Raw genomic sequence first — 20988 nt, 5'->3', positions numbered from 1 at the left:
CAGGACTCTGTGAGAGGGGCCCATAGGCTTTTGCTGGAGCCAGTTTTCAGTCCCTTGTGACTGGAGGGATGACGCTGGACACCCACCGCTGACGGGTGTCTCAGTGCAGACACAGCTGTACAGGAAGCCCCTGAGACTGCTTCCACTCTGGTCTGCTGCCTGAGTGGGGACAGCGACGGGTCCCAGCGGTCTTCCTGTCCCGCCCAGCTGAGCACCCGGCCTGCTCGGGGTAGGCTGGCCCTCCAGGAGAGGCTGCCCGGGGGCTGTACCTGTTGTAGAGGTGCTCCCAGACGTTCTGTGGCAGTATCACCACCAGGTCGTCGATGTAGTGGTATTTGTTGGGCGGGATGCCTGCGGAGGAAGGCAGAGGGAGGGAGAGCTGGGGGCTCGGCCCACCCGCCCTGTACTCTGGCCACAGAGAGGGCGCCCTCACCTCCGTGGGAGCAGAGGAAGGTGTGGTTGGTGATGGGCCCTGGCTCAGCGAAGGTGTTGAACTTGTTGAGCCACTCTCGGGACACATAGAAGCGTAGCAGGCTGGGCTCCCGCATGGCAGCCAGGGACACGACCTGCTGCCGCTCCCGCACAGCCTCCTCGCTGCTCTTCCTGGGGCAGGGGTGGGGCGGGGAGAGGAAGGAGGGGCTGTGTCTGGGCTCACAGCTGTCTGGGGGCACCAGCCACGTCCTCTCCAGCGCTGTGTGCAGAGCCACCCACCAGCTGAGCCCCTGGGTGATCTGGCTGCATCTCAGGAGGCTCACCATCCCTGCCGGGGTTCTGGTCCCCTCACCTCCCACGAGAACCACTCTAGAAGACCCAGACTCGACTTCCTGAGTTTCCCGCTTCCCCCACAGAAATGAGGGGCTCTTTCTTAAAAACTCAAATCCTTACTCCCCGGGACCTAAAACGCCCCCAGCTCCACCATCCCCACACACCCCAGAGTAAGCCCTGGGGAGGAGGGGCAGGACATCCGGGCCCCCAGGTCACCAGGTGGGGGCCCGGTCGCTGTTCTGCAGCCAGCCCCAGCCGTCCTCCGACTCCCAGGGCCCACACCTGTAGAAGAGGACGTAGGCCTCGGCGTTCTGCACCACCGTCTCATGGACCTCGGTGACGTACTGATCATCAAATTCATACCACTGCCCGTTGATCACGTTTTGGCAGTAGGCGATGTAGTGGCCACCTGCGCAGGAGAGGGAGACAGGTCACAGACACCCCAGGGCATGGGGACGGGGCAGGGTGGCGGGGCTAGACTCACTGCCTGCCGTGCCGTGGTGACAGATGACCGAGAGGAGGTCGTAGGAGGTGATCTGGGACGTGCACTCCTTGGCGAGGAAGGGGCGCAGGTCGAGGCCCTCGAGCGGGAAGGAGACGTGGCTGCTGATCTTGAATGAGTACATCACCTCGTGCCGGAAGCGCTTCAGGTGGATGCACAGGATCTGCGGGCGCGGAGGCCTCGCTCGTCCCAGGGCTGCCCATGGCCCTGGGAGCCCCGGTAACCAGGCGGGGGCCTCGAGGCAGGGCCCTGGGACACCCATTAGCCCACTGCTTGACCCACTCAGGTCTTGTCAGCCAGGTGGAAACAAGAAACCCAGTGGCTAGAGCCTTCTAGAAGCCCAAGCCAGCTGATGGGTCCCACCCACTGACTCCGTCTGGACACGTGGAAGAACCACGCGTGGAAGCTGAGCTGGGCTCCTTTAAGAGCCCCGATAAAGGCAGACATGATGGCAGGGCCAAGCTTCGCTAACAGGATCGGCCACCATCTCGAGGTGGGCTGTCCCATAGCTGGCCTCGTCTGTACATGAAGCTGACTCTCACCAGCCCGTCGAATTCACCATCCAAAGATCTTGACACCTAGTTCCGTTGGCACTGACCTCTAGAAGGCTTCTCCACAAAGCCTTCCCAAACCCGCTCAGCACCACCTCAGGCACCCGCATCTGGGGCCACGCTCCTCTTTGCTCCAGCCACACGGGCCTGCCGTGGCTCAGCCAAGCCCGTCCTGCTTCAGAGTTTTGCCACCTGTCCCTTCCCCACTATCCCTCCATGAGGCTGACGCCTGCCTACGTCCTCAGGGCCCACTGAGACGCCACCTCCTCAGAAGGCCTTCCCTGACAGCCCCGTCGGCCAGGTGCCCTCCCCTCCCATCTGTGCCCCCAGGCCTGCCTTGCTCTGGGCCCTCACAAAGCATGCTGAGTGACCACGGAGCTGAGGCCACAGGCGAGAGGGTGCCAAGCTACCAACTGAAAAATTAGCCAGACCGTCCCAGGAGGTCTCTCAGCCAAAGCAGCAGACTCTCCACGGGCCTCTTGAGCTCAGAAGCTTCCGGTCAGGGAGGGTCGGCCTGTGCCCTGTGCGTCCCCACCCATCAGTGTGGAGAAACCCTGGCGGGTGGCAGCGGCAGGAGGCGTCCACTCACCTCGGGCAACCGCAGGACCTTACAGTACTTCACCCCATTCCGCAGCCTGGGAGAGAGCGGGCGAGAGACGGTGAGCGACCCGCGGTGGGGGCACCCCTCCCGCCCTGGTCACCTCTCTGAGATCAGGATGGAAGTCTGGGGGAACCCAGGGGAAGCGTGTGCAACACAGGCGGACCACAGAGGTTGGAAATGGGAAGTGGGGGAGAAGCCCCTAGAGTCACACACTCACTTTTTACACCGTTCACAGCTGTACATGTTGTCACCTAGGGCAGTAAAAGTGACGCAGGTTAGCAGGCACGGCCATGGGGACAGAAGTACATGTAGTGACTTATGCTTAAGAAATAAAACCACAACATGCTGCCTACAAGAGACTCCCTCGAGCTTTGAGAACACACACAGGCTGCAAGTGAAGGGATGGAGAGAGACAGTCTATGTAAATGGAAACCAAGATAGAGCAAGGGGGCTACATTTATATCAGAGAAAACAGACTTCCCATCAGAATCAGTTACAAGAGACAGGGTCACTGTATAGTGACAAAGGGGTCAATTCATCCAGAGGATGTCACTATTGTAAATACATACGCACCCAACACCTAAATATTTACACATGCACCTGGAGCATTTAAATATTTAAAGCAAGTATTGCCGCAACTGAAGGGAGAAACAGACAGCAATACAATGGCATAGGGGACTTCAGTACCCAACTTTCAACATTGGACTGATTACCCAGACAGAAAATAAGGGAATAAAAGACAGGAATAACTCTACAGACCAAATGGACCTAAAAGACATACACAGAATATTCCATCCAACAGCAGCAGATTCTCAAGTGCACACAGAACATTCTCCAGGAGAGGTCATGCATTGGGCCACCAAGCAAATCTTAACTTTAAGAAGACTGAAATCATATCTAGTATCTTTTCCAACCATAGTCATATGAAACTAGAAACAAATAATAGGAGGAAAACTAAAAAATTCACAAATATGTGGAAATTAAACCATATACTCCTGAACAACCGATGGGTCAAAGAAGAAATCAAAACGGAAATCAGAACGCATCTTGAGACACAAACAAAAATGAAAATACAACATGTCAGCACTTATAAGATGCAGCGGAAGCAGCCCTAAGGGGAATTTTACAGCAAAAAATGCCTACATTAAAAAAAGAGAGACCTTAAACAACCCGACTTCACACCTTAAGAAATTAGAAAAAGAAGAATAAACTAAGGCCGAAGTTAGCAGAAGGAAGGAAATAATAAAGATTAGAGCTGAAATAAATGGGACAGAGACTAGAAAGACAATAGAGAAAAATCACTGAAACTAAGAGTTGGTTTTTCAAAAAGATAAATTGACAAACCTTTACCTAGATTAACCAAGAAAAAAGGGAGAGGACTCAAATAAACAAAATTATAAATAAAGGCGGGTACTTACAACTGACACTACAGAAACACAAAGGATCATAAGAGGCGACCAAGACCAATTATACACCAAAAAACCGGACAACCTAGAGGAAACAGATAAATTCCTAGAAACACACAACCTAGCAAGACTGAATCATGAAGAAATAGAAAATCTGAACAGACCACTAACGACTAAGGAGATTGAAGCTGTAATCAAAAACCTCCCAAGAAAAAAAAGCCCAGGGCCAGAGGTTTCACTGGGGAATTCTACCAAACATTCAAAGAGCAATTAACGCCACTCCTTCTCAAACACTTCCAGAAAACTGAGGAGGAGGGAGCACTCCCAAACTCATTTTCCAAGGCCAGCTTCACCCTGATACCAAGGCCAGGTGAGGACACCACAAGAAAGGAAAACCAGAGGCCAACATCCCTGATGAACACGGATGCAAAAATCCTCAAAAGATTTTAGCAAACTGAATTCAACAGCATATTAAAAGCATCATACACCATGATCGAATGGGATTTATCCCTGGGATGCAAGGATGGTTTATCAAATGCAAGTCAACAAACATGATACACTACATTAACAGAATGAAGGAAAAATATCCTACGATCCTCTCAATAGATACAGAAAAAGCATCTGGCAAATTTCAACACCCTTTCACAATAAAAGCACTCAACAAATTGGGTTTAGAAGGAACATGCCTCAACATAACAAAGGCCATATAAGATAAACCCACAGCTGGCATCCTACTCAAAAATGAAAAGCTGACAGCTTTCCTTATCTAAGACCACGAACACGACAAGGATGCCCACTCGCACCACTCCTATCCACACAGCATGCAAGTCCTAGCCAGAGCAATTAGGCAAGAAAAAGTAATAAGGAGAATCCAAACAGAGGAAGCAAAATTGTCCCTGTTTGCAGATGACATGATCTTGGGTATAGAAAACCCAAAGACTCCACCAAAACACTGTTAGAACTAATGAACGAATTCGGCAAAGTTGTAGAATGCAAAAATCAACCAACAAAAATCAGTTGCATTTCTATACACTAACAAAAATAATCTGAATGAGAAATAAAGAAAACAAAAGAAAAACCCGTTATAATAGCATCAAAAACAATAAAACACATAGGAATAAATTTCACCAAAGTGAAAAATCTGTACACTGAAAACTATACGACATTGATGAAAGGAACCGAAGAAGAGTGTGAGATAATACAAAATATAAATATTGGTCTCTGCCCGAGGCTCCTGGCACAGGGCTCTTAAAGTCTCTGCAATTCCCTAAGTGATAGGAGCATGAGGAGCATTTTTTGTTCTAACATTCGGCCTTTGACTCTGGTTCCTGACACAAAGTCCCTAAATCTCTTGGAATTTCCTGGGTGATGGCAGTGTCTTTTGCTCTAATAAGGTGATTCTGGGTGGGCTCCTGGATGGGGGCTGCTCACCAGAAAGAGCAAGCCATGATTAGAAGTTTGGAATTTTCAGCCCCGCCCCCCATCCTTCAGAGAGGGGAGAGGGGCTGGAAACGGAGACAATAACTGATCCCGCCTACGTGAGGAAGCCTCCAGAAAAATCCCAGTCGTATGGGGTTCAGAGAGCTTCTGAACACGTGGAGACTCGGGGAGAGCAGCGCTCAGAGAGCATGGAAGCTCCGTGCCTTTCCCACATGCCTTGCCCTAAGCATTTCCTCCATTTAGCTGTTCCTAAGTTATCTCCTTTTATAATGAGAACATAGTTCACAGTACTGAACTTACACTTAAAAATGGCTAAGATGGTAAAGGCCACATTATGTATATTTCACCACAATTAAAAACTAAGAAGAGTTTGCCTAAAGATTAATAAGATGCCAAACAGCAGAAAAATAGGAAAAGGATCGGAATGGGAAATTTCAAAATAGGAAATACAAACAGCTAACACACTTAATGAAAAACTGTTCAAGCTCATTAATAATCAAGGAAATGCAAAAATTAAAGCATGATGTCATTTTTGTCCACCAAACTGGTAAAAAAAGAAACACAGGTGAACCCCTAAGAGCTACAGGGAGGTGGGGCTGGGACAGCACGCACCCCCCGCCTAGCCGGCCGGCAGGGAACACCTAGCGACAGTGAATCCCAGAACGTGAACTGTAGCCGGCCCAGCAGCACCCCCAGCCAGCCAGCTGACCCACCCTTCAGCTCATCGGCAGCGAAGAAGGCAGCGAGGCAGTCTTCGAGGGTGACAACTGGCCCCCAAAACCAGCTGGGGGTACAGGATACCACGAACCTGCGGAGACAGAACGGGGGTGGGAGGGTGCTGCCAGGGCCTTGGGATGGAGGTGTGCTCGGGCCTAGAGGCAGATTGGCCCATGCGTGGAGTGGGCGGAGGGCTGGAGCCAGACACCTGAGACCACCAGCTGAGAGCTCGGTGTCCCTGGGACGGTGACATCACCTCTCTCTGAGCCCCGCCTTCCTCACTGTGAAGGGCGCCATCACGCTGGTCCCTCCTCTGGGCACGGTATGGGTTCCCAACATGAGGCAGGGCAGGGCCTGGACTCCCTCTGCCGTCCTCCTTTCTAGCTGCCATTGGGTCATGCCCGTCGTCACCCGCCTTCCAGTCCTGGCCATCCCAGGGTGGCCAAGGGACATCCCCACCCCACTTAGCTAACTCCCACGCCTCCTGCAGCCTCGAGCTCCCTTCCGGACTCTACCCTCATCCCTGCAAACACTTGTACTCTGCTGTTTCAGGTCTGCGCCTGCCCAGGAGGCAAGTTCCAAGACGGCTGCGCCAAGGTGGTCTTGCTTCTCCAGCGAGCGGGAAGGCAGGCCTACCTTCGGATATACTCCATGATGAAAGCAAGCCAGCCCTGGGCAGCGTAGCTGTCCCCGCAGGCTCCTGGCTTGGCCGGCACGTTCTGGTAGATGGCCGAGTGGAGCTTGGCCAGGTCCTCTTTGCCAGGAATGGGCAGCGACAGGTCCTGGAATGTCTCCACCGTGGTGGACACCTGTGGGGTTGAAGGTCAGCCTGGGTCTCCACATTCCAGGGTTCTACGCTGCCCAGACGAAGCTAAGTCTGCACCCTGAACCCCAGCCACTGGCCAGTAGGTGTGGGCCAGCAGGCCTGCTCCCCAGCCCTCAGACACAGGAGCCCCAGAACCAGGCGCTCCCCTAGAGAGGCAGAGGCACCCTGTGGAGCATCCGCCGCCCCACAACCTGAGCGAGGACCGCCGAGGACAGTGAAGACCAGCACGCTCCCCCACGCCCGGGGCACCCACCCGGTCACAAGTGAGGCACTGCACGAGGCTGAGGATGGAGCCGTCGAAGATGTCGGAGATGACGCTGCGGTAGCGCTGCTCCTTCCGCCTGCGGCTGCCGGCGCTCAAGACCTGGGCTGGGGGCACAGCACGGGACTAGGCCCAGCCCGCAGTGGGCAGGTGTAGGGGCTAGCTTAGCTATGATACGAGGTCAGATCTGTACGAGTCTTGTGACTGGGTCTGCAATTCCCAACCCGGTGCCTCAGTCATCGTCTGTAAGATGGGACCCCCCCCCCCGCACCCCGCCCTACTCATGTCCCAGTGGCATTAGGAAAGCTCAGAGACACTGCGGGAGGAGTACGCAGCACAGCCCCTGGCAACGAGCACTCAAAAATGACAGCCACAGGCACGACTTCCACTGCCAGGCCCGAGCTCCACATGCCAGCGCCCTGCTGACCTGCCCTCCCTGCCCAATCCTCCGAACCTTTCTTGAGCACGTATGATGGTCCCATCCTCACGGGGCTCGCACGAGGAGGGCTGCTGGCCAGCTTGGCGTGGCCCTCGTGGTGGTGGACGGGGCTGCAGGAGCGAGAGGCGCTGCGCATGTGGGCCTCATTGTCTGGCTCTGGGGGCAGAGAGGGGACTGGGCTGGACTAGGGCGGCCAAGCCAGCTCTGGTGCCTGGTCAGGAAGAGGACCTGCCAGCACCTCCCAAAGGGACCGAGGCCTGCACCCACCGTGTCTCCTCTGTCCTGTGCCCACCCCAGCCCTCAACAGACACACAGGACGTGCTGTCCACATTCTCCACGTCTCCAGTGGACAGCTCAAGGCGGTCACTCAGCTTTGTTAGCTGAGGGAGTCCGGACACATCATGTAGCCAACTGATTTCCCAGCCGGAAGTTGGATCTAGTGGTGGAACCCCCGAGGGTGCAGGGGGAGCTAACAGGACACTGCTTATCCGCGCTCGGGACGCTGCAGGCGCAGGACAAACAGGGCCGTGGTTCCCCGAGCAGTTGTCTGGTACCTGGCGTGCGGCAGGGGCTGGCAGACCGCGGTGACGGTGCCTGAGCGTCCGTGGGCTGGTGGTCAAGGGCAGTCATGGCAGTGTCCACGTCGGCATCCTCGTCCACCTGCTCCGAGTTTGTGCGCTGCTGGCCCCAGGAGAACTTGCGGTCCTTCATCCGCTCCTTCTCGGAGATGGCGCGGCCCGCCTCGTCTGGGATCAGCAGCTCCGTCTCGGCCTGCGAGCCGCCCCCGCCACGCCCCTGCCCATCGCCCTCACCCCGGTCACTGCTTGAGTCGCAGGACAGGAACTCATCCTCTGATGGGCTCCGGTCGCCCTCGCGCTTCTCATCTGAGTCGCTCGAGTCTGAGTCCCGAGCCTCTGTCAGGGCCGCCGCTGCCGCCACCACTGGCTCCTTGAGCTCCTCGTGCAGCTGGTCCATCAGGCAGCGCAGGAACTCCTGGGTGTCCTGGAACCAGGGGTCGCGTCACGAGGGCTGTCCCTGGGGGTGGGAGGAACCTGCCACAAGCATACACTGCCTCTGCTGACGAGGATGCCGGCCACCTCAGCTCGCGGGGCCTTGCTGGCGCCCTGTGCAGATGCACTGATCAACCCCTCACAGTGGCCTCCAGGGCAGTTCTGTCCTAACCCTAAACTCCTGATGGCACTGAGGCTCAGAGAGGCTGAGGGACTCCTCCCAGGTCACACAGCTGTAAAGTGGCCAAGTTGAGACCCTCACCCGACTCCTCAGAGCTCACGTTCTTAATGACCTGGAGCCCTGCTTCCAACTCAGTGTGGAAGAAAGCAGAGGGACCACATTCAGCCATTAAAGTCACCTTGCTCCCTAAAGGAGGGGACCCACTGGGGTGGTTAGGGAGCCTGTGGAAGGACAAAGGTGATACCGAAGGCATGTGTGCATGTGAGGGCTCAGGTGAGAGCTGCAGGGAGCGACATCACCTGGCAGCCAGGCCACCTGCACCTCAGCGCTGCTCTCTGAGTCCTGCCCCAGCCCCCACACCCATGCCTCCCCTTGACTCTTGCTCCAGCCCTCCATGCCCACGCCTCCCCTTGCCACTGTGGCCTGTGACATGAGCACAGGCTCCGGAGGCAGAAGCTCACCTTCCCACAGACCTGGGCATGACCAAGACCAGGCTGCCACTTCAGGCTGGCTGGGTCTCAAATCACAACAGTGATTCTGCGTATTATTACGACTCATCTATGACTCAGTCACCAACCCCGCGGGAAGCCAGGGCAGCGATGCCTCAGGCACAGCCTGCCACTGAGCCCAGCCAAGAGAGGTGCACACACAGGAGACACTTTAAAGGTCAGAAGATGGTGACAGCAGCTGGCCATGGACAACTGGGGCACTTGGTGTGGTGCTGGGCCACTGGGTTCCAAGTCCAGTTCCGTCCCTCACAGTCCCTGACGCAGGCGTCAGAAGCAGCCCTCCGGGCCCAGTTCCCGACCCACGTGAGGCAGGGGTCATGCAGTGGCCAGACCCAGCCAAGCCCAAAGCCTCACATCCCGGATTTGGAGAGAGGGCCCGTCTCTGAGTGCTGGCGGTGGGGAGGGAGGCCTCTGCGCAGATTTGCGAAGGCCAGGTATCAGGCTCAGATCAGAGAAATGGACGGCAAGCTTCTCTCACAGCAGAGAGGGAGCGGGAGGAGAAGTGTGTCCCATGCCAGGGACACCGAAAGGTGCTTTTGAGAAACAGGCTCTTGATACGTCATCCACTTTTCTTTCTGGTTCTTCCTTTTAACAAAAGTACTCTGCAGTCGTCACTTAAAGCTCAAGCTATGTGGAAACACAGCAGCCTCTGGCTATTAACTGAAGCCCACAGCTGCATCTACCTTTCAGGCTCAGAAACGTCCTGTGCATTATTTCCAAGAACGAGAGAAAAGGATGTTTCTGGAGTCCGAGTGTATGCTATGCAGCAGCTGAGTGGCCCTACCCCACAGCGTCCTCACTGAGAGCCCGAGGGCCAGCAAGGCGCCCTGTAGAGAATGAAGGTGGCACCGCAGGGAGGGATGGCTCAGCTAGGCCTGAATCTCATCCCTGCCACTGTGTGCTGTGTGACCTAAGCAAGGTATAGAACCTCTCTGAGCCTCAGCTGCTTACCTATACCACAGGGGTGATGACAGGGCCCACTTCGAGAGAGTTCTGTGAGGATGAACAGGGCTGTACTTATGTGGCAGGTGGTGGCCACCTAATAAATGGTGAATGGTGAATTTTCATCAGTGGACATTATCACTTTCCAAAACGGGTGAAGCTTAGGTTGCACAGGGCTTCTCAGTCGGGAGCCTGGCATTCCTCCAACCGAGGGTGTGAGCAGAGAAATACCCAGCAGCCCTCCCCCCAGGAAGGGCTGGGAGGTAGGGTGGTGGGGCCGAAGGGTGGGGCGGAAGGCAGCCTTCGCGTGACTGCTGCCCTGTGCCTGGCCCCCACATTCAGGCAGCAGAGACAGCAATGCCATCAGGTTCCGCTCCACCCACACGCCCAGCAGTGAACACAGGCCGTGTGTCGATCGGGGGCAGGGACCTGGACCACAGGAACGACCGGCTCAGCTCGGGGCTGGGGCACATGTGCGGCTGTGTTCTGCTTTGTCTAGGCCCCATGGTTTTACGCAATAGATATTGCTGGTTTCAAAGGGGTTCTCTAGACTTACAGAAACTTGTAATCAAAGGTCTACTTTAATAAAGGGAAATTCTGCCTGTGGTCTGGGGAAGGAGAAACCCCGTGCCGTTGTGAACGCAGAGCACAGACTCCGGAGTCAGACTGCCTGAGGTCAAATTTCCCCTCACCAGGCACCAGCTGGGTGACCTGGGCGAGGGCCGTGGCCCGCTGAGCCTCAGTCTCCCCATTCTGGCAATCTGCTGGGAGGCTCCCACGTCCTCACACACGTGAGGGCTCAGGCAGCGAGGCTCTGATGGGGAGAGCCGCTTCACCACGCTGAGCCGCTGTTACTGTTTTCCATGCTGGTCTTGGTGTCAAAGCCAGACCTGGGAGGTAGTGGGGGTCCCCTGGGCAGCTCCATGGCCTACCTGCTGGGCATAGCCTCGGAACATCGGGTTGACCAACTTGATCCCGTGGGACAGGCTGCTGGGAACCACGTAGCTTGGGCTGTAGGAAGACCAGACCCATTAGCGCCGGTGGCCGGCTCCGAGCTCCTCACCCCTCCAGGGCCGGCAGTCAGCGAGGCCGATCAGACTCTCCTGCACTGCCAGGAGGCGCCGACCCGGCCAGGAGCCCAGCAGGCTCGCACATCCCTACAGTCAAGAAGGAAAATGTCAAGTCGCAGCTCCACCAGGCAAAGAGCTCTTGACTGGGATGGCATCCTTTTCCACTGGTCCACGACAAGCCTACTTTAAAATTGTTTTCACTCCAGAATACTTATTGTGCTTTTTCTTTTTCTTTTTTTTTTAAGATTGGCACCTAGGCTAACAACTGTTGCCAATCTTCCTTTTTATTTTTAAGGATTGGCACCTGGGCTAACTGTTGCCAACCTTTTTTTTTTTTTCTGCTTTATTTCTCAAAGCCCCCCTGTACATAGTTGTATATCTTAGTTGCAGGTCCTTCTAGTTGTGGGATGTGGGACGCCGCCTCAACGTGGCCTGACGAGTGGTGCCATGTCCGCGCCTAGGATCCGAACCCTGGGCCGCTGCAGCGGAGCACGCGAACTTAACCACTCGGCCACGGAGCCGGCCCTATCGTGCTTTTTCTAATTTCAAAAGTAATACAAGTTCATTATTGAAAAATCAAAAATTTCAGAAAAGCCCAACAAAGAAACACCACCACTAACAGTACTACCCAGAGATAACTACCATTAAGATGTCCAGATTTTTTCATGAAAATACAGACACATATACAACATTATGTACAGGCATACACTTAAACCTGGCTTCCTACAAAATTGGAATTACATTGCATCAAACTGTTTTAAAATCTGGTTTACGCTTAATGTATTTCTGTGCACTCATTTTAAGTTATTCCCAATCTTGCCTTTCCCTGGAGACACAGGGCTAACCCAAGCTTCCGGTCCTTGAATTCGTTTCACACAGGTGAAGCCCCCGCCTCATCAGCACCAGCCGCCACCATGAGATTCTTTCCTCTGAGCACATGGTGGCTGCCGGCTCAGCTCAACGCCAGGTTCAAATTCTACCTCCTCCTTTCCCAAGCTGTGTGACCTGGAGCAAGATCTCTCTGAACCTCAGTTTCCCCAGTCTGTAAAATAGGGTTGGCTCTGACCGACACTTCACAGGGGTGCCGTGAGCATTACGCAGAGTAAAGTATGGCAAGTGCTCGACCGAGGGCCCGAGAGAAAATCCTCGTCCACACACAGCTGCCCGAGGTCAGGGGCTCGGCCACTCACCGTTTCCTGTGCCAGACCTCAGAGACCAGCTTCTGGTAACTTTTGCACAGGGCTGGCTTCTTGTCCGTGCGCACCAGGCCTCCACACTCCAAGAAGAACTGGGTCAGCGGAGGGCTGGGGGACAGGGGAAGCGAGGGGAGCAGAAGAGAAAAGAAGAGGACATGGCACTGTTTGAAAACCTGGGTGGAGAAGCAAGTTTCCTGTGGGGGCACTGCTTGTGTGGGGGATGTGCCGGAGCCCCCTGCAGCCAGAAACACCTGCAGATGACTAGAAGGATCCCACTTGTTACGGGTTGGATTGTGTCCCCCAAAATCCCTATGCTGAAGCCCTGACCCCAGAGCTCAGAATGCGGCTGTATTTGGAGACAGGGTCTTTAAGGAGGTGATTAGCTTAAAATGAGGTCATCAGGGTGGGCCCTAGTCCAGTATGACTGGTGTCCTTATAAGAAGAGGAAATTGGGACACAAACATGCACAGAGGGAAGATGACATCAAAACACAGGGAGAAGGGGCCTGTCTGCAGGGCAAGGAGAGAGGCCTCAGAAGCAGCCAACCTGCCCGCACCTTGACCTTGGATTCCAGCCTCCAGAACCCGGAGAGGAGAAACTTCTGTTGTTCGAGCCCCTGGTCTGTGGCACTTTGTTATGGCGGCCCTGGGATGCGAGACCTGGCCCCGCCTCCCCCAGGTCAGGTGAGCGCCCCACTTCAGGGCCGTGGGGTCAGGGGACGCCTGCTGCGTGAACGAGAGGAAGCAGCACCTGCTCCTCCTGTCAGCCCATTCTGTAGGAACCTTCTGGAGCCAGACGGCATCCCCACCACTCCCCTGTTCCTCAAGTTTTTGAAACTTATCTCATTACATAAGAAATATACATTCATTGCAGAAAAACTAGAAAATACAGACAAGCAGACAATAATAACCGACCTTAATCCTACCACGTGAAGACAGCTACTCTGAAGACTCGGGCATATCCTTGTAGCCTTTTCTATGCACACATACCCCTCCCCCACCCGCCCTTCACATACACATACCCTGAGTCCCACTAGGTGGGACATCTGTGCAGCAGGCATAGGAGATGCCCGGGCCTCATGGAGGTCACAGCCTATCCCAGATGGAAGCTAATACTTCCCCCCAAAACGGGATTGCACCATACAAAGCTTTACAAACTCCTTTTCCCGCTACCATATTCTGAACCCCTTCCCATTTCAGTAAATATTGTCCTGCAGCATCTTTTCCTGCACTCACTGTAAGGCTGGCCTAGGATGAATTTGCACTCTAACTGTTTCAATTGTTTAAGTGGTTTCCAATAAACCACAGAAGATGAACATGCTGGCACAGACAACTTTCTCCACATCTCTGGTTACCTCCTTAGGATCCGGGCCGACGGGAAGTATTGCTGGGTCATTGTGTGTTTTCAGGGGTTTTGATGTGTATCCATATGCAACATACGCAACACAACTCGGAGGCTGCTGCTGCTATTTCCCGGGGACGTCCCCTGACCCCCATCTCCCAGATGAGGTGACCACCTACCAATTGGACAGGGCCTGCAGGGCAGCATTCATGTAGCAGGAGTTCCCCAGGTTCTTCATGCCCGTGAGGCCTAGGAAAGCAGTGCACACGGGGAGGGGACAGTGAGCGTGCTGCCCGGCCAGGAAGCTCACAGCACACCCCGGGAGATGGCTGTGGCTCTCCAGCCATCAGGACCCACGCAGAGCAGGACACGGTGGCTGCTGCTGCACCCCAGAAATCTTCCAACTAAGTTAACATGCTTCCTGCTCACAATGCCCACGGTTCCCTGAGTGTACGGAACAGACGGATGCCTCTGCCCTCCACGCAGCCCGGCCCATGGTCCACACTGTACAGGCAAGAGGCCGGGTGCAGAGGCGCCGGCCTGCCCAGGGCCACAGGGCTGACACAGGGCACGACGACTGCCAGGCCTCCAGGCCTCAGTCGGGCAGCTGGCCCTCCAGGAGAAGCTGCCATGCTGTACGGATGGCCATCCTGCCGCCCTTCCCTGCCCCTGCAGCACAGCGCACAGAGCTTCCCTGCCTGCCACCAAGGCCCCCGCCTGGCCCAGCAGCAGCCCTGTCCCGCGGAGGGGCTGTTACCTCGAGGTTTCAGGTCATCGTCCTCTGACTCGGACTCTCCCTCGTCGGCCACAGCAATTGGGACGGCTTTCAGAGGGTGGGAGGGCAGCGGGGCATCCTGCGTTAGAGACTCCAAGTGAGGAAAACGGGAGGAGGGGGAGTCGGCGCCAGAGGCCCATGTGCCTCCGGGGGAAGGAAGCCAAGCCTCAGCCGGGAGCCTGCACTGAGCCAGCCCGTGGGAGCAGAGGATACCGGGAAAGAGATGGCATCATTGGCCTTGCCCTTATTCACGATAATGAATAGTATTAATTTATCTTATTTATAGTAAATTTGGAAAAAATCAGAAACAAAGAACAACAACATGCAATCCTACTTTTCCGAGACAACCACTGTTAATAGTCTCTATGTATCTCTGTAGATTTTAAACTGTTAACATAAACATGCTTCAAAACAGGGCACTGAATATATTGTTTTACAGCGTTTTTGGTAAAAAATCATAAACGCTGACACGCCCACAAATGTGCTCCACACACACTGACCGAGCAGCTCTTCCGTGCCGGGCACCATCTAAACGTGGGGGAGGCACAACGCGCACACGCACGTCCCAGCCTCCCTGTGCCCCCATCCTGCTGGCCAGTCCCACAACTGGTTTACGGACCACCGCCCCATGCTGGGCCTCCGCGCCCGCGCTGAGCCGCCACCTCTAAGGGCTGCACGGCGCCCCGCTTGGCGCACGCCCAGTGGGTTTCCAGGCGTTTCCCACAGAGAAGCACCTGCAGTGACTCCTCATGATTCCCCTGGGCTCATTTTACACCTGGGCTTGCCAGGGCCTCTCCACCGGTCCCACGGCCCCGGCGCACCCAGACCCTCACCTCCCCACGGCCTCCCCCCAGCCTGTGAGCTCCCTGAGGGAGGCCCGCTCCCAGTCACCTCTGTCCTCATCGCCTCACATGGGCCTTGGCACCCGGCCGGGGCTCAGCGAGCATCTGCCGACACGAGCTCCTCAAAGTCACCTGAGAACACTCACCAGGGACAGACACCGTCTGGGACCCACCAATCCACGCTCCACCGATGTTCAGATCACATGGCCCTGCCCTTGACACCTGTCACCACCAACCAAACCGACCCTGCAGCACCCCCTCACCTGCTCCGAGAACTTGGGCGAGGGGCCTGGTGGGTGGGCCGCCAGCCGCTGCTCCAGGAACACCTCCCTCTCACAGGCATAACACCACACCCGGAACGTGGTCAGGTTCACCGTCAGGTTGTGCTTTTTCACCTGGAGGGCCAGATCCAAAACAGGGTCAAGGATACACGGGCCCAAGACATGCCTGAAGCCTGCATCGGGGCTGCCTCAGCTCCCAGGCCTCCGGGAGAGGCCTGGTCAGCACAGGGCCTGGAAGCCCGGCACCTGCTCACCCTCCAGCCAGGAATGCCAAGGGCTGCTGCTTATCCAGCACGGACAGCTGCCAAGTGCTTGCACCTGCACTAGCTCTTGCTTCTTTGCAGCAACCCTGCTACGATTCTTCTCATTTTACAGACATAGACACTGAGACCCAGAGCAGGTGGATGGAGCTGGGAGGCAGCTGGAGCTGGGGTTTGAACTCTGCGCTGTCTGACTGCAGAGCCGTGCTCCCGGCTACCACCCTCACCTGTGCGTGAATGGTGCTGTGGTCAGCGAAGGACTCTCCACAGCCAACGTAGGGGCAGGCGACCTGGGGAGAGAGGGGAGAGGAGTGGATTAGGGCTGGCCAAGAAGACGGTGCCAGCATAGTGAGCCAGTGTCCCCCATCTCCACCCGACAGGACCCACAAGGAATTGAGGCCCTGCCACCCTGCAGGGACACAGGCTTACATGCCTGAAGTTCGCGTTGGGCAGGCGTGGCCCCCATAAAAGCTGCCCCTGCGCTCTGAGCGAGATGGGCTACGGCCTGGCTACTCGGCGCCCAGACCCTCTCCCCGTCCACTCATCCCTTTTCGGCCAAAACCCCACTTCCTACTGGGCCAGTTGTCGGGACGCACACTTCTGTGGGCCTCACAGTCATTTTCCAATGGGGGATGCCGGACGGGCAGAGGCAGTCGGGACCCAGTGCTGACCCAGGGCCCCACAGGGGGCCCTGCAGGACCCTGAAGACCCTGCCTTTGGCCTTGCACTCTCCCACCCAAATCTACCCATCCTCCAAGGCCAGATCAGTGCCTCAGCCGCAGGCCTCCACCCAGCCCTTGGCCCGCTTCCCCACAGGAGTGCTGTCCTTTCCACCGTGATCAGCACCATGCAGGCTGGGGAGGGCCTTCTGAGTCATAAAGGATGAGCGGCTTTCTGCATGAGGCTTCCACATCCGTCTCTCTGGGGGTCTGTGGGCTCCCAGGAGGCAGGACCACGCGTCCTACTTCTTGCTGTTCCCCAGGGGCCCAGACAGTGTCTTGCAATCTACTTTATACTGAGTGACAGGCCAGAGTACCCTGCAGGCCCCCGTGTTTTCTGCAAAAGCAGACTTGAACTGTGATGTCTTCCCCTCAGCCTGTCTTGTTTCTACTTGTGTTTGTTTTTAAGGAAACTTTCTTTTTTTAAAAGATTGGCACCTGAGCTAACAACTGTTGCCAATCTATTTTTTTTTCTTTCTGCTTTTTCTCCCAAAATTCCCCCAGTACATAGTTGTATATTTTGGTTGTGGGTCCTTCTAGTTGTGGCATGTGGGATGCTGCCTCAACGTGGCCCAGTGATCGGCGCCATGTCCACGCCCATGATCCGAACCAGGGAAACCCTGGGCTGCCGCAGTGGAGCGTGAGAACTTAACCACTTGGCCACGGGGCCAGCCCCTGGAAATTTTAAGTAATAGTTATTTTTAATATGATTATAAAATGCAGTAAACATACACTTGTAGGAAATTTGGAAAATACTACAGAATTACAGACAAAAAATGAAAATTACCCATAATTCCACCACCCATATAAAACCGTCATGTTTTGATATAACTGTCCTTCTTTGTAATAAGCAGTAATAATGAAAACATGACTGGGTTTCACGGGGTACTGTCTGTGGCACACACCCTGCCAAGCCCATCAGAGGCATCACCCTCCCAAATTCCACCCTCACCCCACGAGGTGGGGACAGTCCTCAGTGTCGTCACCTGCTTTAAAGGTGGGGAAGCAGAGGCCCAGGCTGACCCGGGGACAGACTGTCACTAAGAAGTGTCAGGGCTCAGAGCCAAGACGCCTCCATTAGGCTCACGTGCACCCATGAGTGCACAGTTTCGCCTCTCACACAGGTGCGATCATTAGTCCCGAGGCTTCTCCAGCCTGCTTCCCTCTCTCGTCACTTCCACAGCTGCCATGGCAGCCAACCCAGGGACTTGCCGGCTCTAACGGCTTGGGCATTGCACCCGAAACATCCATGTCCCGTGTCCCTGCCCGAGCTTTCCGGCAGTACCCGCTGGGGACAGGTATGCCCAGCCCGGAGTCTAGACGGAGCTCCACGCCTCTACCAGCTGTCAGCAGAGCCTACCTGGAGACAGGCCCACAGGTTCGGTCCAGCAACACCACATGACTGACAGGTTCCCTGTGCGAGTCGAGGGAAGAGAAAGAGCAGCATGTGAGCAGGCTGCTCCAGCCTGGAGGGCGCCGCCCACCGTTCTCCACCAGCTGATGCTGATGGACAGACAGACGGACGCACCCTAAAGGCTCTGTTTGCCTCCCACAGGCCTTCGCCAGCCACCAATCTGAATTAGGTTCCCCACAGGCGCCTTACGCTCTATTGCTGGAATTGTGTTTTATTATGTGCCTGCGAAAACACTGTCAATAAAATCATTTGAAACTTAACTAAACAGACCACTTGACATGCTCTCTCCCCACACCTCCCACTCTCCCTTTGCTGCACGATTGAAGCCTTTCCCCATCTAGACCGTGCGCTCCATGAAAGAGGCATGGTCCGTTTGGTCTACCCCCGTGACTCCACAGAGCCTGGGACACATTAGGAGATCAGTTAGGTTTATCGGTCACAGAAAAAACCCAGGTCTCTGGGGGTGCTTCTTATCTACCAACATCGCTCCCTCTTGCTTTAATAACAGAATGTGTGAATTTTGGCTGGACACATGACCAGCCAGCCACAGATGATGTTTCTCAGTCCCCACTGTGTTCATGGGACTCCGTTCTAGTTTATGGGATGACAGCAAAAGTGACGTGTGCTACTTCAAGCTGTACACTACCCTTACTCTTCCTTCTCTTTCCATTGATTGGAATGTGGATGTGATGGTGGGAGCTGAAGCAACCACCTTGGACTTAGAGATAAAAGCCTTGTGTTGAGAATGGGAGAGCCACTCTACCGGTCCTACCTACCTCTGGACTGTTCTGTGAGAGAAAAGTAAACTTACATGTCACCTAAGCCACTGTATTTCAGGGTATCTTTGTCACAAGAACTTAAACTGTGCCCTAAATAACTCTGTCTGCACACGTCTAGAACAGCAGCTCCCAGCTGAGCCTCGGGAACGTCCAGCGTGCCGCCTCCGTCAGGTGTGAGATGGCTTCTGGGTGCCGGCCTCTGAGAGCAGTCACAATATTAGGCTCAAGCAGAGTGAGAGCTGGCACTCGGGGAGAGGCCACGACAGCTAAGTTCTTCACGTGTTGCTCACATAATCCCAATGGCAGTCTGTGCAGCAGCTCACCAAGACCCCCACGCTACAGACGAGAAACTGAGGCTCAGCGAGTCACGCCCTGCTACAGAGTCGGCTCAGGAGGGGAGGCCAAGAAGCCTGGGCCATCAAAGCTGCTGCCAGGAAGCCTGGCTCCCCCGCGAGGGTGGCTGTGTCGGCCCCCCGGCCCCCGCGGGAAGCTCGTGTTCCTGCCAAGCACAGACACTGGCTGCGTTTGCCCACGGAGCTCCCAGTCGGGTTGAGGAGGAGCAGCTCCTCCCGTGCGGTGGGGCTGAGACCTGCACTCCGTGACGTGGGGTCTCTCCCTGAGGACGCTGTGGGTGGCGGGACATCAGTATGCTCATCGGACTCAAAGCGGCCACCCCCCGCCCTCCCGAATCCATAATCTCCTGTGATTCCCCAATTTCACAATTCACTCTCATCTTCCCAGGGCTTTTTTCATTTCAGTTATTTGCATGATAAAAGTATTGTATGCTTGTTCTAACCATTCCAATGGTACATATATGCTATATACAGTTTGAAATATATAATGTATGATACAAATATGCTGTAAAAATTTGAAGTCTATCCCTCTATACTTTCTTCTGGTACAAACATATACGCGTAGATTTGGGGGGGGGGGTGTAATTTTCAGGAAAAATAAGATCACACTATACATATTTCTCTGTAACACGTTTTTGTCACCGATCTATGGTCATCCTTCTCAGTCGGTACACAGAGACTACTTCTCATTCTTTGCAATAAGTGCCCAAGTGTCCACACTACGGGCACACCAAAGCTTATTCGCCCCTTCCCTTCTTGATGAATACTCAGGCTGTCACCAGATTTTCCTTTTACAAACAATGCTCAATAAATACTGCTGCGTCTGCATCTCTATAAGTGGTACCTACATTTTTACTAGATAAGTTCCCAGAGGTGGAATTGCTCCCCTAAAGTTACAGTGATGTCCAGCCTACTGCATCGTGCGTGCACCACTTCCCCCTACCCCTGTGGGCTCTGAATCGGATCAGCCTGTGTTTTCCCATCTGAAAACGGCATCATCTTGCTTTCATTAGCAATATCCTCAACCACTAGTGAAGCTAAGCATGTCTTTTCAAAAGTTTCTCAGCTGTTTGCATTTCCTCCATTGTGAGCTACCTGTGCACAACCTTGCCCGTTCTGGGTATTTTAAAACAATGCTGGTTTCCTTTCGCGGGTTTCCGGATACTTGAAGAGGTGCTGAAAGACACGCTCTCTGAAATGCAGGCCTGAGACATCTCCAAATGCTCTGCTCTTTCTGCTCCAGAAGCACTCACTCTTCTGAAAGGCTGCCACATCGCAGCCCAAACCTCACCTTCTGCCTCCCTCCTCCCACCTCGCTCATCTCCCTGCTCTCAGATTCCCCTTTTCCTGCCTCCTCTGGAGGAAAATTCCTCTCGGTGTGTCTCACTTACTCCCTTGTGCAGACTCAGAAAGAAACCCAGCATTAGAAGCACAGATGCACCAGAGCCTCGCTCTGCCCCTCCCACAGACCACACGAGAAGCAAAACTACTTCAAAAGAAGCCACAGGCACTTTGAAGAACGGATCCCTCACTGCAGGCCCGGACCAAGCCAGCTCAGGCCAAAGGCCACCCAGGACGTGCTGGTGCAGGGAGGCTGGACGACTGGCACCAGAGGCCTGGAAGGAGGAGCTGCAACATGTCTAAGAACCTGAGCCGACGACCTCCCTTCTGGGAACGTGCTCTACACACAGTCCTGCCTCTGCACACAACGACATTCCCACGAGGCCGTCCACTGAAGCGTCCTTTGTACTGGCAGGAGCCCAGGGCTCACCCCTGGAGGATCAGTTCTGGAGTCCATGAAATGAAA

General features: G+C 55.0%; 1 protein-coding gene across 4 annotated transcripts in view; it reads right to left on the bottom strand.

Annotated features, from left to right (window-relative positions):
- Positions 1-20988, bottom strand: part of USP20 (ubiquitin specific peptidase 20) — a 42607-nt gene that overhangs the window by 5279 nt on the left and 16340 nt on the right. For 2 of the 4 annotated variants that reach the window (XR_006887818.1, XM_046655543.1), the window contains exons 3-20: positions 17996-18049; positions 16144-16206; positions 15639-15770; positions 14516-14612; positions 13938-14007; positions 12412-12525; positions 11084-11162; positions 8064-8511; positions 7525-7665; positions 7062-7177; positions 6619-6791; positions 5979-6073; positions 2637-2670; positions 2408-2453; positions 1250-1430; positions 1048-1174; positions 434-603; positions 270-351 (exon numbers count right to left, since the gene is read on the bottom strand). Coding sequence is in view for 2 of the 4 variants with exons in the window: in XM_046655543.1 (XP_046511499.1) it covers positions 270-351; positions 434-603; positions 1048-1174; positions 1250-1430; positions 2408-2453; positions 2637-2670; positions 5979-6073; positions 6619-6791; positions 7062-7177; positions 7525-7665; positions 8064-8511; positions 11084-11162; positions 12412-12525; positions 13938-14007; positions 14516-14612; positions 15639-15770; positions 16144-16206; positions 17996-18049 (2222 nt within the window). In the remaining 2 variants the exon portion in view is untranslated. The remainder of the gene's footprint in view (positions 1-269; positions 352-433; positions 604-1047; positions 1175-1249; positions 1431-2407; positions 2454-2636; positions 2671-5978; positions 6074-6618; positions 6792-7061; positions 7178-7524; positions 7666-8063; positions 8512-11083; positions 11163-12411; positions 12526-13937; positions 14008-14515; positions 14613-15638; positions 15771-16143; positions 16207-17995; positions 18050-20988) is intronic. The other 2 variants (XR_006887819.1, XM_046655551.1) reach the window with 1 other exon arrangement.

Source organism: Equus quagga, chromosome 1 (assembly GCF_021613505.1).
Source record: "Equus quagga isolate Etosha38 chromosome 1, UCLA_HA_Equagga_1.0, whole genome shotgun sequence".
In the NCBI taxonomy this organism is placed as follows: domain Eukaryota; kingdom Metazoa; phylum Chordata; class Mammalia; order Perissodactyla; family Equidae; genus Equus; species Equus quagga.
This window is presented reverse-complemented; position numbering and strand designations above follow the sequence as displayed.